At 31.7% G+C, this 19120-nt stretch overlaps 1 protein-coding gene across 6 annotated transcripts in view; it reads right to left on the bottom strand.

Moving 5' to 3' along the window:
• Nucleotides 1-19120, bottom strand: part of SLC39A10 (solute carrier family 39 member 10) — a 112935-nt gene that overhangs the window by 21866 nt on the left and 71949 nt on the right. For all 6 annotated transcript variants that reach the window (XM_074339542.2, XM_074339534.2, XM_019741301.3 and 3 more), the window contains 4 exons: nt 11650-12671; nt 9462-9669; nt 1254-1423; nt 424-612 (listed from right to left, as the gene is read on the bottom strand). In XM_074339542.2, coding sequence (XP_074195643.1) covers nt 424-612; nt 1254-1423; nt 9462-9669; nt 11650-12660 — 1578 coding nt within the window. In that variant the 5' untranslated portion in view covers nt 12661-12671. The remainder of the gene's footprint in view (nt 1-423; nt 613-1253; nt 1424-9461; nt 9670-11649; nt 12672-19120) is intronic.

The following is a 19120-nucleotide window of genomic DNA, read 5'->3' as shown; positions in this document are numbered from 1 at the left end:
GGCATTTCTGATAAATATGTTGTGTGAAAACATTTTCATTAAAATATATGACAATAAAAGCCACTTACACTTGAAAATATTACCTAAGAAGACTGATGAGGCTTGCTTTCTATTTATAGATTTTTACATTTTTATAATAAGCATAAATTGGCCCGTAGACTTTTCCATCCTATTTAAGTCAATTAGACAATATGCAACACAAATTAACTGAGACTGAGACTGTCATACTTTGATTATAAATGCCAAAATAAATGTAATGGCAAGAAACGGCAAAGATCAAAGGTATTTTTCCTGTAAGGATAATCTATTAAAAGATAGAGATTTAACATACACTAATACCAAATTAAGAAGAGACGTCCAAAAAAACGATGGTTTTTGTTGAGTTTTGTATCTCAGAAAATGAAATCAACAACAAATACTTACTCTCTGCTGTTTGTAGTGCTTAAACATTCTAATGCAGTGCTCAATGATAAATAATAAGTAAATGCCTCCTAGAGCAACAAGTCCTTTCAACACAGCATCATATTCTTCCAAAAACTTCTTCGATTCGTGTCCATGAGAATGTCCGTGCCCATGTGCATGCTGGTGACTGTGGTCATGTCCACCTTGAGACTGGGAACAAGAATAAGGAAAACTTCTGAACGAGTCATTAAAATGCTACTTAAAATTTCCAGATTACAATCTCCTCGAGGACACAGAAAACATACTTTCCAATTTTTAAAGTGCTCCCCTAAATATTATCTCACTTAAATATAAGTAGTCTTCCATGTAATTTTGCTATGCTCCGTAGCTTGGAAAGTACTACATCATGGTAACTCTGATAAAAACAGAGACACAAACTCAAATGCCTATATGGGTTAAGTTACATACTATACAGTGAGCAATGAAATACTAGGGAGTAACGATTCTTTTGTAAACTGCGGTAAACAATTAAACAAACAAATTCACCAGCAGGTGATTACTTGTGTAATCTAACATTTTATTAAACTGATGATGTTTTGATAATAGTTTTCTCTTATTATTTCAAAGTAATGAGGTGCTACCTCTGCATAAACTGTGGAACATAAGCAAAACTGTGTACTGAAACATATGCTTAACTTTCTACATTTTAAAGCTTTAGCAAAAAAGAAAAGAAAAAAATGTACATACAGAAATAAAGTTATTTTAGAATTGTGAAAGGTACACATTTCACAATACTAATTTTAGAGAACTTAATCGTTAGATAACTTTGAAAGTTTAAAAGGATTTCTTACATGGGGCAGTAGATGTAGAAGAGCATCTCCACTCATTGTTCCTACAGCTAGAGCAACAAGGAATGTGAGAAGGAATTTGAAGCATCCTTGGTTAATGATGGGAACCAAGATCACGCCAAGCAAGGAAAGCAGGCTAATGACAGTGATAGAAATGATACCACAAATCCACGCTGTAAGAAAGAAATAGTCAACATTAGTATGACAATATAAACTGAAAAAGCTCCAAAGAAGAATAAACATAATATAAATGAGTCATGGAAGGTAGATTATCTCACCTAGACTATGCTTTTAAGAAGCTTTATTTTGACACTGCTGTGTTTAAAAACAAAATAAAACTATATAATTTGAATACTTAAAAAAGAAACTCAGACCACTTCAGCGGCCACCTTATTAGAAACGGACTTAAAAATGACTTAAGGCTCTGATTCACTCTAAATATATAGACTGAAAATAAAATTTTACCAAGGTCTAAAAGCAGAGCCACAGCAATAAAGCTATTTATTTAGAGAATATAAGTATACAACTCTCCTGTGAGCATTAAAGGAAGCCAAGTATCTAATGCAATGTAATCTTTGTACATCCTCCTAATACAAAGTTTAAAAATTAACAGTCAAACCAAAATAGAAATGTGTTCATATAAGATACAAAAATGTCTTATTACTGGTAGCTTTATTGTATTTCATTTCTTATTTTCACAAAGGATAATTCCGTTCTAATGTCCTTGATATCATCTCTTCCACACCCAGTTCCAAACTCTCTTTCCTCCAATTTGGCTTTCTGTACAATTTACTACTTTAAATTTTTTTCACTATATAATTATAACTTTGATCAGAACACAAGAGCAATGTTTTCACAATATGACTTGTGAGGAACACAGGTGTGGTGGCAAAGGAGAATTCTGTGCACATTTCTTAATCTAGGTTATTCACAAGCAGATAAGATACCAGAAATAAATGCCAGTAATTCAGAAGGTGAGGTATTTTCATTTAAAACGTGAGAACACTTTCTATTAATGGCCTAAAATGAAATTAAAATGTCGTACATTTAAAAATTCTATTTTCATCTATGGAAAATTTCACTGAAGAATGCTAATTTTTCAAAGGCTTTAATATGTTATTTTTCTAATCAAATCTAACAGGATTATAAATCTGCTAAAAGATTTTATGCTAGTCTTGTGATAGAGAACTAAGGAAAAATGCATTTCTTCATCAAGATAACTTAAAATTTTCAAAGACAAAGAGAAGTAAGGATAGATAAGGAAATTAAACTTTAATTGGTCCACTAACTACTGAACTTAATCAATAATTTTGTGTTTATCCTTTAGGCACAGTATCCAGTAACATTAACACTAAGGCTAGTTTTCATTAGCTAAATTAGCTCACAGGATTAAAACAATAGGTCATCTATAATCACTAATGGAAGCTCTGGTTTATCCTATAGCTAATAGATAATTGCTATGACATAAACACAGGGAATTTAAACACCCAAAAGAAGATCAAAATAGAGTTTAGATTCAGTGGCTTTAATCCTTGAAAGGATTTTGGGGCAAGGAAGGGACAGAAACTCAATTCCTGAGGACCAGGGTAAAGAAAAGATTCATTATAAAAGGCAGCATCCTGGTTAGTGGAACCAAAGGATAAGAGGGAGATTCCCAACTATGGTTGATACTACAACGCAGTGAAGTGAGATCAAAAACCCAATTCTAGGAAGAAAAAGATAAGGTCAAATAAGGTTTAAAATGACTAAATTGATATATATGAATATGGGGTAAAAACAATTCTTTTTAAAATTTATTTATTTATTGTTTTTAAAAACAATTCTGATAAAAGATTGAGAGGGCAGAATTTAAATTTTTTTCTTAGTGTAGTAATAAGGTAGATGTGTTTAAGACTATCACATTTTAGTATATAAGAGTTTTATTTGGGACTGAGGTATTCCTTAAAGCTTGGAAGAATGCAAATAAAACGAAATGCTCTGAATACATAGCAAAGTAAGTCTCTTAGGTACTTACCTATTTTTGGTTAGTTTCTTTGCAATAGGAAAATAACTTTAGAATCAACCAATCAATCACAATAGCCTATCTTTATTGGAACCTTACCATGTGCTGTTCTAAACACTTTTATAAGGATATTTAATTTGTTAAACCTGTGAGATAGGCACTTTTATTTACTTCCCTTTGCTGAGAAAAGGCGCTTTTGAGAAGTTAAGTAACTTTTCCAAGGTCACTTAGCTGCCAGGTACCGTTAGCAGAGCCTTAGAGGAACTGGAGTATTCTCCATCTAAAGCCTGTAATCCTAACCACTATGCTTTTAACCTTTGCTATGCTCAACTGCTTCCTGCTAAAAAGATTTTTAAGTATGCTTTGCTAGAATGTAAGTGACAGGGAGAGAAAGAGAATTATATTTAGTTATACTTAGTGTTTAACAGATAATGCAGACATAGATAGGAAAGTGGTATAGAGGCAAATATTTGTACAAGTGTTGCTGTACGTATAGATTAGTCAGTATAAAAGGAAAAATATCCAAGAATAGTCTTCTAGGTAGACAGGCAGGGTTCAGTCTGGTATTATCAGTGAAGGCAGAGAAAGTGAGTCTACCCCCTAGACTGGAATTCTGATCTTTGGATAGATAAAATATGTCCCCTTTCCTGGCTTCCTGTTCACTGATCTTTGTAGATGAGTCAATACCTCAAAAGCCACAATATCTCTCAGGGGCTTATAAATTCTCCCTGTGACAGGAGAGAAAGGGAAACTAGGTCTGAGTTTATTGAACTTAATTAAAAATAAAATACATTTGTTCTTTACAAGGAAAAATGGAGACTGGTGATACTGTCACATCCAGAATTAAAATTAATAGCTTTTTTTTTCATGTTTAAGGCTTCTAAAAAATTCTAGTTTTTCCAAACCAAGTGTGGATTGTGACTTAGAGTTGCCTGTGTTGTAATATTGACATAATATTGTTGTAATGATGGCATTTTATAATGAAGTTGCCAACAGATGCTTGATTATAGTAATATTGAAAATTATAGTTCATTCAATCTGAAAAGCCTTAAAGGAAATTGTAGTTGCTTTGAAGACAAATGCATTACTAATGGTGAATATTGATTAGTTGTTTGCAGGTGGTTATCAGCATTGTCAGAAACGAAGATTGAATTAATTATCTCCTAATAGATGTTAATAATTGTTGAATGCCCTGCCAAAAATTATTTTTAATGACTGCTGCTCCAATAAGAAAGGTTAACTTGTTCTATATAAATCCCCCATAGTAACACAACTACTACCTCATTATTGTTCAAAAACTGCTGTAAACCAAATATGCTATAATACTGTGTTTGGAAGAAATCATTTGTTTCACAAGATTGGCTCATTTACTCATAGAGTTGACCCTATCTTAATTACCGAGGGGGGTTGTGAATAGGTCGCTAAGCATTTTCTGCCAATTAAAATGCTGAAACAGTGTAGAAAACTGCCATCTTGCACATGCTTTGAACCAAGTTAATTAGAAAGTTTCCACAGATGAGCGCTTCTTTTTAAAAGAATGCATTTTCTCTCTAGATAATGAGGAAGGGAGTTGGCGAATACCTAAGCTTGAAGACCTTTAACGTTTTAAGCGACCTAATTTACAGAATAAGTGAAGCTTATTTCAGGCATTTAGCATTTTTAAAAAAAAATTTTTTTATTTATTTATTGCATTTGGTATCTTGGATATAAATAAAAAAACATTTGCTGGTTTTATTTAATAGTTTACATATTGTTAGTTTGGTATAAGTTCTATAAAAGACGCCTTGTATTTTGTTGTTGTTGTTTTTTTCTTTGTACCAAATAAATTATGATCGAAAAAGTACAATAATTTGGTTAGAAATCAGAAGAATTTTATTACCCGAATTGCTTTTTTTCTACACCTACGAAATTAGAGTTTATTTAAGCTCAAATGTAAATATTATTCTAAAAATAAGTAGTATTGAAATATTTTAAGTACATTAAATTCAAAACAACTTTATTTCTCATAGGTCAAAAGGACAGTAATTTTCCTTGAACATTTACAAGTTGTTAGGAGAATGGCTATTAATTAAACTTTTAGTGCTGGAAAGCTAAAATTATTTTTTAAAATTAACAATCAGTATAAGAAAACAAATATCTATAACAACATACACTTAGGGAAATAGTAGGGCTGTTTTGCTAATGAAACAGCTGTGATGGAATAGTTGCAATATTTAGAAAATATATGGAACCTTTATGATTTATCTGAAATGGGTACTATAGCTCTTTACCCCTTATTTCTTAGCACTGGCAAAAATAAGTGATAATTTATGTTAGATGCAACATAAATACCTTAACTTTACTCTTACATAACATTGGACATTGGAATAAGTATAAATATATTCTGATAATTTTATGTAGTTGCAAGTTTGTTTGTTTTTTGTAATCTTTTGTCTCTTTCGCTCTATCCTAATTAGGTTAAATTTTGAAAGACTGCCATTTGAATTAATAAAGTTAGTATTCTTTCTTTTGTGTTTAATTATACTTATTTTTGTTATAGATCCTCTTTTATGATAAATACATAAGTGATAAATCCCTTGGCCAAAATTTCTCTAAAAATACTATGATTTAGTTGAGAAAACAGCGGATTAAGACAGGGCTTTGGGTTTCATTTTGAGTTTGCCATTTTACCTAGCTATTTAAGTATTTTTCATTGTGGTAAAATATATGTAGCATAAAATTTGCCATTTTAATCCATTGAAGTGTACAAAGCAGCGGCATTTATTACATTCACAATGTTCTGCAACCATTATATTATTTTAAAAACTTTTTTAAAAAAAGTTTTAATAATTTTTTATTTCCCCTTACCCCCAGCCCCTGTTAATCTCTAATCTTTCTTTTGTCTTTATGGATTTGACTATTCTAGATAGTTCATATAAGTGGAATCCTACAGTATTTGTCTTTGTGTCTGGTTTATTTCACTCAGCATAATATTTTGAAAGTTCATTCATGTAGTAGCATTTTATTAGAACTCCATTCCTTTTCATGGCTGCATAATATTCCACTGCGAGTAAACCCATTTTATTCATTCATTTACTGATGGACACTTGGGTTATTTCCACCTTTTGGCTATTGTGATTAATGCTGTCATGAACAGCGAAGAGAAGCATCTTAGTCTCTGCTTTCAGTTCCTTTGGTTATATACCTAGGAGTGGAATTTCTAGGTCATATGGTAATTCTGTTTAGCTTTTTGAGGCATTACTAAACATTTTAGACAGTAACTGTACCTCAATATACGATATTTCTGTGCCTTAATATGCAAGTTTGTAAGTAGAAGGACATTGGTCTATATAAGCATTTTGCGAATTGTGTTCTGAAGAGTACCGGCTCATTGACAAATACTAAATGGTTCTATGATCAAGTAAGTTAGAAAAAGACTGCATATTGTGTTACCCTTTCAGAGATTCACTTTGCTTATTGAACTGTAGAGGTTCTAAGGGAACTTGTTTAACCCAACATTACCAAATCTTTTTGATTTGGTATACTTTGGAGTACTACCTATCTCATAGAATTAGATGAGCACAGTTTGAGAAATGCTAGTGTAGATTATTAAAGTCCTTTCTAGCTATATAATATTATAGTAGCTAGTATGTTGCCAGTTTGAATAGCTACTAGTATGCAAGGAATTTAAAAAATTGTCTTTTTAAAGGGGCAGAATCATTGAAAGCATCATTGAAAATATTTTTTTAATAATTTCCAATTCTGTCAATCAAGGGAATATATATACATGGAGGATTAATTAAACTATATTATAATGGTACCAATTGTGCCCTCTGTTTTATGTACAAAAAATTTTATTGGAAGTTATAGGATCCTTGTTAGTCCTAGGATTTTATTTTAATCAATTTAAAAATCTTTCGAAGGTAGTAAACATGCTATACAGTATTTCCTCTAGTCAGAATACTGGGAAAACTCTTTAAAACTTGGGCATTTCAACCAGTACTGCATTCATCATGATTTTGCACACAATGAAGTTCATGAAAATCTCACTCACTCTGAGAATACCGTACTATCTAAGTACATTAGGCTGACTGATACACTCATAAGGTGATCTCCAAAGACTCATTTTCAATAAATGTCTTTCCTGGGTTATAACTGAAATCTTATAGACTAATATTAAGCAATTATCATTTGATCATTATGAGTGCTTACTTTTTGTTCAAAGTGTCCTTTATCTCAGGCACTAGGGCTGAGATGAAAGACCCAGCCACTTCCTTTAAGTGACTCAAATCCAACAAAAACAGATAACTGATCTAATTATTAAATCCCCCAAGATTTGTACTATAATGGAATCAAGAAAGGGGACTTAATTAATCCTAGGATGATCAGTAACTCATCCCAGAGGGGCAAATCCTTGAGCTGAATCTTTGAGGAATCATAGTAGTCAGTCAAGTAAAGAGGTTTATTATGTGAAAAGGCAGAAGAGAAATGAGGGAGAAACAGCATAATCTATTATCAGGAGTTTGTTATGTTAGAGCTAAAAAGAAAGAAATGAATGGTGGGGATAAGAATGGAAAGATAGGTAGGCAGGGATTATATTCTGGAAAGCCTAACTGGCCAAGTAAAGGACTCTGAAGTTTGATCAATATAGCATAATGCAGCAGTTTCCTAAAATACACATAGAAAAAATATAACTAGCACATCACATCAAATCCTTGTTCTCAGATATTATTGCTTACTTACAATATAAAAGATATAAAGAAAAATATTAGAGAACTAATGAAAACTATTAGTGTAAAGACATATGGCAACAACTGTAAAGCACTAACTAAATTTGAAAGATAACAGCTTAGTGATTAATTGCCCAGAGGATTTATCATACAAACCTTAGGGTTGGTGGGCTCTATCATGTCAGGCCAGGGAATTTGGGTCAAGTTATTAAATTTGTCTATACCCCAGCTTCCTTATCTTTAAAAATAAGAATTATAGAATAGCTCCCTCATGTAATACTATATTGTTAAAGTTTAGTGAAAAGGAAAAAAAACAAGTAAAGCACTTAGTAAATACATAGTAATAGTTAAACTTCCTAGACCCAAATCCTATCACTATCACTTACTAGCACTGAGACCTTGGCCAAGTTATTAGGATAATATCCTCTACCTCATAAGACTGTTGTGAGGAGTAAATGAATTGAGTTTAGAACAGTACCTGCAGTTGTTGGTTGTTAATATATAAAATAAAAATATAATGTTAGCTATCATTAAAAAGAAAAAAAAACAACTCTATGTCAGAGAATCTCATTTGCATTTTAGAAAGATAAATCTAGCAAAAGTGCTAAGGATAACCTAGAAAGGGGACAAGAATACAGCAGGAAAGATTATGAACTTATTTCAGCAATTCAATAAAGAACCAAGAAGGACCTGAACTAAAGTTATGACAGAGTGAATAGAGTTAGAAGATTTTTAAGAGAAGACTCAGTTGAACTTGACAACATACAAGGGAAAGGGAAATGAAAAAGAAACATAAAAGAAAAAAGTCAAAGTTTTCTGATAGTCTCAAAAGCATAGATTTTAATGGCATTTGGAATTCAGTAAGAGGTACAAATTGTGTATGGAATAAAGTTTGGAAATATTAAGTGTGAAGTACCTGTGAACATCAAAGTGGAGGTAGTCAGCCAACTAGATATGAAAAAAAGAGCCTACAAAGAAGTTTTAAAATAGTTTTGGTTTTACATCACTTAGTTGAAGTTCTCTAGAAGTGCCTACGATAAAGTTCATATACCAAATACTGGCATTTCTGAGACATTTCTAGAGTTTAACCAGACTGGCTTCCCTTTTTACTTCCTTAAAAACTTAATAATCTTAGCTTTTCACCAGAGGCCCTCAAGCCTGCTAAATGTTAGGCAGTCAGAACACCAAATAACTTTAATCGGGGTCCCATTATTTACATTTACCCATCAAGAAGGATCCATTATCATAAACCACTATTTTCTTTTTAATCTAGTTCTCTAGCAAGATATTCCTCCATAATGCCAGAAGAGATAAGTAAACTGTATTGTGCCCCCTGTATTCTCCAAATCTTTTTAAAACACACATATCTAAACTTGATTAAAACATATTGAAAGACACCAAAAGGCAGGTGATACTTGGAATAATTTTCTAATTCAACTACATAATAAGAAAAAAAAAAGTACAGAAACTATTTGGAGAAAAAGCTTAAATCTTTCTTACCTGATGCCCCTATAGGTGCCTTATCTTCAGGAACCATATTTTTATCCTTACTTAAATCTTCAACTAAAAGTTTGTCAAAATGCTCAATACAAAGTCTGCTGTCGATTTGATATAACAAAGCAGGGCAAAGGTAGGTAAATAGATCCGGTGAGATTGGAGAGTTGGCACCATGACCATAGTATTTTAACAACTGAGTGACGTTCAAACACTGCAAGAAAATTGATAAAACAAACTAAGTAAGAGTATTTTAAGAAGATTATGCAAAAACTACTATAATAAAATATATTCTAATTATTTGAAAATAATCTGCAATACAGAGATACCTATTACAAATAAAGCTTTTGGATAGGAATTTATAATAGGGATACTTATTCAACTTACTACCCAAGACTTTTATGGATTTTAATAATATTTTCCACTCTAATACATGAATGATAATGACTTTCTGCCATCGGTGACTCACAACTACATTCCCAAGATTCTTAAGAAATGAAAAGAAAAACCACTTCCCTAGTCAAGTGTATTTGTCAAATACTCAAGATTTCTTACTTGTAAAACAGTGTTAAATAAACTTAGAATAATTTAATAACTTTATATTAAAACATATCATAATATACACATTTTCATTGCCTAAGGTACCCCAAAGGAATATTATATTGGAGAATTCTAGCCCAATGCTAAACCTGGAAGATGAAAAAAAAGGCAGCTTCATCCATTGGTACTTCCAAGTACAAAATAAAACAAAGCAGAAAATAAATAGCAAACAATTTTGAACCCATCATATAGTAAAAGCAAATATCTAAAATTAAAGCAAAAAAAAAAAAAAAATGGTACTGCCTCTTTTTCCACACACATCCACTCAGGTTGCATACTTGGTTATTGACTTGCTACCTCATTATATTATTTTACCAATATACAAAAATAAATAAGATCAGAACATACATATAAACAAATAAATGATTCTTCTGAGTTCTCAACAAGAAGTACTACCCTATCCAATGCATAGAACATTTCCATAAATCCTGAGAAAGTTCCCAATATGCATCAGACTTGCGAGAATACAAAATAAGAGATCTGATGATGCAGACCCCACAAGTTTGATACAAAAAGTAAACATTAATGATAACGTCCAGTTAGTATCAAGAACAGATTCTGGGACATTATCCACAGTAATAAACGAATATATTCTTTTAACAGTACAGTAATATTTTAAAATATAAGTTATTTGAAAATCAGTGTTTATAACTACTAAAAACCAAATGTCTGATTATTTATCCAGGGAAGCAGCACAGAAATATTTACTTAGATGCAAAACATACTTCAGTAATAGAGACATAAATGACAAAGGGTGAGGTCATTTTCCACATTAGATGGTGCTTCTTTTTCTACATATGAACAACAAATTCAACAATTTTTCCTAATTTAATAAGAGTAATAAAAATTGGAATAAAAAAGGTGTTGATATACCTTTAATGAAACAAAAGTGTGTTTAAGGTGTATAGTTAAAAAAAAATTAAGAAGGAATCAATCAAATGTGAAAATGCTCAAAAAGCATGAAAATTTAGAGGAAAAACACAACCACCTGTTACTATTGGAGTGTTCTATTATTACATCTTCTTGGCATTCACCCTAAATCTGTCAAAGGTATAAGAAAAGACTGCATCATGAACAAGTATGCCCTATCATAAAATGACATAGAGAAAACCTACCACATGTGCAAAATACCTGATTTAGAGCTGTATCAATGACTGGGAACCATTTCATAGTTAATTCAGTAAGTTAATAATTATGAAAAAGAAATTGTCTAGTAATTTCCCAAAAAAGACTGAACAAAAAAGGCTTAAATCTTCAAATATCTGGAAACCAGCTAAAAGTGACATGAAAACTAACTTGGGGAGCCAAAGAAGTCAAAACCAAGAGAGTAAAATAAAGAATGAAAATAAGGGACCTATTTTCTGATAGCTTTTAAACATTCAGATTTGAAGAACCCAAATTTGAGAACACATAATGCAAGTGAAAATCCAGATTAAAATCTTTAATCTGATTTTAATTCCTTAATGTATTTATTTTGGGGACCATTAACCTACAAATGTTTGACTATGATTGACTATTCCACTGTTAACTTCTTTTACCTAAAATGCTCCACAACTTCCTGAGAATTATGGAGCAACTATCATTTTATGCTTACCTCATGTTGACGGTCATCTTCATTATGATCTTTGTGACTAGCAGCTGAATAAATTGCACTTTTTTTAACATGTGGTGCTTCTCGTTTTCTAGTATGTCGAAGTTCACCTTCATTATCAGGATCAAGATCTTGGTGTCCATGACCAGGATCATGACCATTATGTTCTGGAAGACGTACATGAGAATGACCTGGGTTATGTACACGATCAGGTTTATGGACCCGATTATGCTCATACTGTTCACCCTGACCATGGTTAGGGGGAAAACCTGGTGTAATAACCTCAGAATTTTCATTATTCTTCTTCCCTTTTCTCTTCCTCTTTCCTTTTGGTAGCTTACTTTCAGATTGTTCCTGGGTTTTATTGGTCTCTGTTGAAGGTTCATGGCTAGGCTCCCCACGCTCACTGTGAGTAATGGAATCATTAGAAAAATGGCGAGTAGTATTATGATCGAGGTGGTGGTGCAAACAATGGTGATGACATAAGCGATGATTCCGGTCATGCATATGTTTATCATCAGATTTGACAGATACGTCAATTGTCTCTTTCTCTGGATCACACTTGTGGTTTCTTTTTGATACACTGGTCACAGTTTGATTTTCTGAGTTTAAATGATTATGGGAATGCTGGTGGTTATGTGAGTGAAAATGCTTTCCCTCCTGAACTGCCAAAATATCTAAGTGAGAAACATGATCGTGGCCAAGATCCTCATGATTAATCTCAACTACTTTTATCTCTCCAAGACCTAAGTTTGTTAAAAGTTTCTCCAGACCAAAAAAGGATAATCTTCCATTTTCACCATAACGGTCAAAAAGTTTTTCAATGTAGTATTTTTTTTCATTTTCAGCATCCAGCACTGAAAATTTGCTTGACTCCGATTCTGTCATTCCACGATGGTGTCTGTGATGCTCTTCGGGACCATGGTCATGGTCTTCATGGCAATGGTTGCAATGATGAAAAATAAATGTCAGCAAACAAATGAGGCAAAATTTTGTGTGCATATGTACCTTCATTTCTACTTTTCCTAAAGGGATTTAAAAAGAGAGGAAAACAGTTTATACTTAGGCATGTTCAAAACAATCAGAAACTTCCCAGCAGTTATCAATCCACCAGACAAATGTTTTACCACATTTCTTTCATGAATCATTCTTTCCTTCTCCAATTCCCTAAAAAATGGCCCCTTTAAATTTATCAAAATAGTGAACAGGTCTTTGAATGACTACAAACTGCTCAAGACTCACGTACGAGACTACTCTGACTCCCTTCAAGCACAATACTTGAGAGTCTACACATTTACTCAGGAATTGTTGGCTTCCTTCCTATCTGGTCCTTTACAAAAGTTTGCTGATCCCTGCTCTTAAGGCCCTGATCAGTGCAATAAGGCAAGATGAAACAAAATGATAAAATGTGTAACTGTGAGAAAGAAATGAAACTGTCATTATCCACGAATGTCAGGACTGAGTATGTGGAAAATCAAAAAAATTGCTAAGATTTAATACATTAATATAGTCAAGTTGCTGGATACGACATAACCTAAGATCAGCTGTATTTCTATATACCAGTAATAGTTAGAAAATAACATTAGAAAACTGTGTCATTTACAATAACAAATAGCTAGGAATAAATCTAACAAAAGATATGCAAGACCTTTACATGATGCAAGCAAGAATATGGAGTCTACTGGAACTTGCATACAATGCTGGTAGGATTAAAGACTGATATCTTTTGGAAAACCATTTGGCAGGATCTGCCAGAGGCTGAACATAAGCATATCCACTCACATAGGTATTCTACTCCTAGGTATATGCTCTACAGAAATGCATGTACAGGGACACCAGGAGACATGAACATGAAAGTTCTTATTACCATTATTCAGCATAGCTCAATAAAGGAAAACAGCCAAATGTTCAACAGTAGAATGAGTGAATAAAACAGAATCATCTTACAATAGAATACTACACAGGAATGAAAATGAAATTATGGCTTCACACATTAACAGATGAATTTTACAAGCATTAGACTAAGCAAAAGATGACAAACACTAAAGAAACCATACTGCATAATTCTATTTACATAAAGCTAAAAATAGATAAAACTAAACCAAGATTACTTTTTGAAAGGAAGGTAGGGGCAATAATTGGGATTAAAAAGCATGGCAATGTTCTCTTTCCTGACTTGAATAATGATAACACCAATATGTTTACTTTGTGGTAAATGATAGAACTTATACATACTCTGTACTTTTCTGTATACATATTGTACTTCAATGAAAAGGTTTTTAAAAATCAATTTTTGTCCAGTGGAAAATTAGAAAATGTAGTTATAAACAAAAATTATAAGGCTTCTAGAAAGAAACCAAAAAAGATCATTAAAAGGAGAAATGTATAAGACATTATTGAAAGACAGTAAAGAACTGCAAAAACTGAACACCTACATGGGTAAGATAAATAGCGTAAGGTATATATTAATATAAAGTATTCCCAAGTATATATATACCAATTTAATTCAGTGTCAACAAAATCCTGGTAGCTGTTTGTTTTTGGTGAAACTGCACAAGCTCATCCAAAAATTCACTTGGAAGAGCAAAAACCCAAGGACAAACAAGACAATTCAGAAGATTAATATGGTGATAAAGACTTCTTTTTATAAAGTTACACTAATTAAAATACCATAGAACTGGCCCAGGGACAGCCAGACCAAAGGAAAAGAGCAGAGTTCAGAAAGGGAATCAATAATATTAATTGTGAAAAAACAGTTCTTCCTCACACCATATACAAGTGAATTCCAAGAGGATTAAAGACCTAAATGTGAAAAGCAAAATTCTTAACAAGTTTTAGAATTAACTACAGAAGAATATCATGACTTTAGAATAGGGAAAGATTTTTTAGATAAGACACAGAAAGCACAAACCTTAATGGAAATTTTTGATTAATTTTAATTAAACTAAATTCTCTAAGTATTACTCTACAATAAAGAATACCATAAAGAAAGCTTATGACAATCTATACCCTAAAAGATATTTACAATGTGCATATATAAACCATACATAGAAAAGATCATTACCCAGAATATACAGAATATATAGATATATATATATACAAAAAAACTTCAATATTACATAGACAACTACACAAAAGATATCAATAGGACAGCTGGTTGAGCAGCAACATGATTGCCAATAATCTATATAATGCACCAAGACATTAACAGGTAAAAATTAATATCTGACAATACCAGGTGTTAAGCATAAATGTAATGGAGAGAAACAGAAATTACCTTACACTACTGGTGGGTGTATGTATTGGTACATCCATTTTGGGAAGCAATTTGACATCTCTGAGACTGAGCCCCAAAATTCCACTTCTATCTACATACTATAGAGAAACTCTTGCACGTAGGCACAGGAGACACACAAATTCAAGAATCTTTACTGTAATATTTTTTTTTTTTTTTTTAATTTTAACTATCTTTGTAACAGAATGCTATGGCTGCAAATAGTAGAACACTCAACTAAACAAAGAGGAAATTTTAAAACAAAGAGGAAATTTTCACATAAAAAGAAGGTAGGAGAAATGTGTGCTTCCAGGACAATTCCTCAATCAAAAACCCAAGCTCTCTCATCCTCAGATGTGTTCCCTCAGTCTCAAGAAACGTGCTCTTGCTTCAACCATTCCATCCATGCACAACCATATCGAAAGCTGGTTGTGCAGCTCTGCAAGCATTTATCTTCAACTTGTAGAGCTGAGTTCTTTTAACTCATCACCACTGGCATTCTAATAGGTCCTGCCACTGCTTCAAATCTTTATCACTCCATCCATCATCATTCTTCCCTTTGTTTCCCTTTTTCAGCATCCTGTCACTGTTACACATCTCTGATTTTGCATCAGTTTGCCATTCATAAGTACTGCCAGCTAAAATTACCTTTTCTTTCTATGAGGTCAAAAAAATAAATAAATAAATAAATCACAGAATGTCCAGGGCAATCTTTGTAACGTTAACATTTTTTGATGCAGACAGCACAGACTGCTTCTTCCCCACGAAGGAAGCTTTCCGATTAATTTTAACTGTCCTTATAATTATTTTAAACCATCAAAGTCCTCTTAATTGTTAAACAAAGTGAACTGATCAGTTTTGCCATTTAGCAGAATCTCACAAAAGTGTAATTCAAATGTCAAAGTTACTTAATTTTTCCTAGCAAACTACCAATTTCATTATCGATCCACCTTTATTATAAAGTCTCCCAATGTCCAGCATATAAGAAAACTACATAAATTCTTTTACAAACATAATCCTCTTAGAGTACATTTCCTTTTCTTATAGAGCTACATTCAGATACACAGAGCTGGATAGATTTTGTGATACATAGGCACATAGAAAAAGAAAAAAGAAAAAAAATGTTAATACTATAAAAACAAATTTGTACAGGAAAGGAAATTTTATTACAATGGCTCAGTTGTAAACATTTATAGTAAAAACTACAATACCAAATACTGTTGAAACCAAAATTACAATATAATTGTATGGAAAACCGGGTAGAGGAAATGGGAAGGTACATGGAGAGATGGGAAGAATGCTAAATCCTCATCTTTCATTAAAAAGAAAATGGCAAAATTGAAAATAAACAAAGAATAATGAACATGTTGGAGATGTGCAAGGAAATAGCAAACTAATCAACTAAAGGAACTAAAGGAATTCCTTGTCTCTCTAGACAGAAGAATATGAACAAGGTGACTAATTTTTTTCCTTTTACCTAAAAACTTTACAGAACTATTTAATTTTTTAAACTGTATTTGTGTATAGCTTTGATTGAAAAAAACTGAAAATAAAAATCAGCAATTAAAAATCTTAAAAAGTTTTTGTTAAACAAAATCACGTCACATGTGGAAGAAAATGACTACAGTTTCCAGATGTTCACAAGCATTTATAGAGTTTTAATCACAATAGGCAATCATTTTAATTTCAATTTGGTTATATGAATAATTACAAGATGTTGAGAAAGACTACGAAAATTTTTAATTTATAGTTCTCATGACATACTTCCAAATTGGTTTCTAGAGAAATTAACTTTTGTTTATTCTGCCACCAGTATGATCATAGCATTCTCATTAATACTTGGTATTAACTTTGGAATAAGTAAAAGATCTTGCCTTATTTTTATTTATACTTTTAGAATTACTCCTGGTGTCTATTCTTGTCAACAAGTATGTGCTTTTATATAACACGACTTGCATATTTTCTGCAAAAAAGATATTCAGTTCTGTCCAGTGCCTTTTAATTTTGATTACAATGTTTTTTCCCTTTCATGTACAGATGTTTTCATGAACATGCCCTATGAATTTTTGTGTAATTTCTTCTATGATTTCTAAATTTAAGAAGTTGCTTCTCCCCATATTTAACATATTTTCTTCTTAAAAAAAAACATAATTAAAATTAACATCATCCCTAAAGAAGTAGGGCACCTAACACCCATTCTTTTTAGGGAAAATAAAAACATCCATTGAACTAACAAACAATTTTTACATACTTATCTGTTAACTAAGAAAGTTTAATTTACTCTGGGTGGTAAACACACAATGGGATTTATAGATGATGTAAATACAGAATTGTACACCTGAAATCTATGTAATTTTACTAACAATTGTCACCCCAACAAATTTTTTAAAAAAAGTTTAATTTTAGCCTCAATAAAACTTTCAAGTACTTGTATTATGTAAAACTCTTGATAGGAAAAGCTCTAACACTTGTTTTATACATTATAAATTATGTACTACATATTATATTTACAGTAAATTTAAAGAACATTTTTTAAAATCACTTTCAGTGATATTTTAGCATACCTTTCTTATTTCCTTCTTCAGTATTTTTTTTTAATTGGTATGATTTTCTTGAATATAAATTTTTTATTTACACTGGTTATACACATCAAATGATTCACTTTATTTGAAAAAACTAGAATATCCTAGTTAAATGAAAATTTTAAAAAGTATGTTCCAAACATTTAAAAAGTTATGAAGTCAGTTGCAATTCTACACTAAAAAGGTCTACCGGAATAGTAAACATGATCTCATTGCTTCATAATATATGTATCATATATAATACACAGTACCTAATTGTTATCTATTATCTATGTAATATATGTAATTATGTAATATTAAATACATTATGTTTTTCTAACATTACAATGTTTCACTGTTTTGTTTTATAATGTAATTAAAATATTATTCTATTAACAATGTATATAAATCAATCTTTCCATAGCTCCCTTCATCAAGACTATATAACAGCGCAAAGTATATAAACAGAATAAAGTAGTAATTCACTTTCAGAATAGGTGCACTAAGTTATTATACCAAAAAATTTGTTCACAAGCCTGCAAATATGTGATCATGAATTGCTTTATAAGGGAAGTAGGCGGAGAGGAAAAAGGAGGAGGAAAAGGGAAGAGAGAAAAGGGACAGAGGCGGGGAGATGGCATAAAAACAAGTATGAAACATATCCTACTCTGAGGGAGATGCAAGGAAGGTACAATCACCTTTATTTAAATTAGTAAAGGTAAACTGTGAGAGATGCTACAATAGTAGAAACAGTATGATAGTGTTAGGTGGTAGCTCAAAGTTAAAGGCCATGGATTTCACATTCCAACTCCAGCAAAATAAAGGTGTATACCTCCTATAGAAGAAAAATGGAAAGGGGAAGAAGAGATGGAAAGCCTCTACACTATTAGGTGAAGAATATCTGGGAACTCACATTATTACCTATGAATTTATATTTGACAACGTTTTTCTACTAAAGCATTTTACTCACATAGGTTCTAGGAAAATTTAACTATTTTAAATAACAGCGGCATGTTAAATAATGATAGAATATTAAGAACTGGATCCAAAGATTGGCAGACTTAAAAGGATCAGATAATTACTATTTTAGGTTTTACGGACAGTATAGTCTTTATTGCAACTACTCAATTTTGCCTTTATGGCATAAAAGTAGCCATACACAATACATAAACGAATGAGGAGGCTGTGTTCCAATAGTATTTAATTTACAAAAGCAGGCTAATTTTAGTCCATGGGACATAATTTGCTGACCCCTGACTTAATCTACACTTTTTCTTTTTAATTACCAATTCAGCAGACAACTGTAAAGTACACCAACATCGTAAAATACAAAAATTCACAGTAGTGAATTCAGCAATAAAGTTCAGAAAGAAGTGTGAGGATACATCTGAAATGGTTTCTTCTTTTTACAGACATTTAAGTAATAATAGAACAGTGGGGTGTATGTCTTTGTAATCTTGTTACAACTGAAAGCTAAATTTTAGATTTTCTACCTCCTATATGAATGAAAATCTAAAAACTACAGTGATCACTGGCAAGTCTTAGATAATTACCAGAGGATTAAATATAACTTTCACACATAGTTCGTACTAATTCTTCTAATAACAGTATTTCTGGTCCTATGAAAGTACATAATCTT

This window comes from Rhinolophus sinicus, chromosome 17 (genome assembly GCF_057876585.1).
Source record: "Rhinolophus sinicus isolate RSI-liver-muscle chromosome 17, RSI-T2T, whole genome shotgun sequence".
NCBI classification, from domain to species: Eukaryota; Metazoa; Chordata; class Mammalia; order Chiroptera; family Rhinolophidae; genus Rhinolophus; species Rhinolophus sinicus.
Note: the sequence above shows the minus strand (reverse complement) of the source record. Positions and strands in the feature narration are given on the sequence as shown.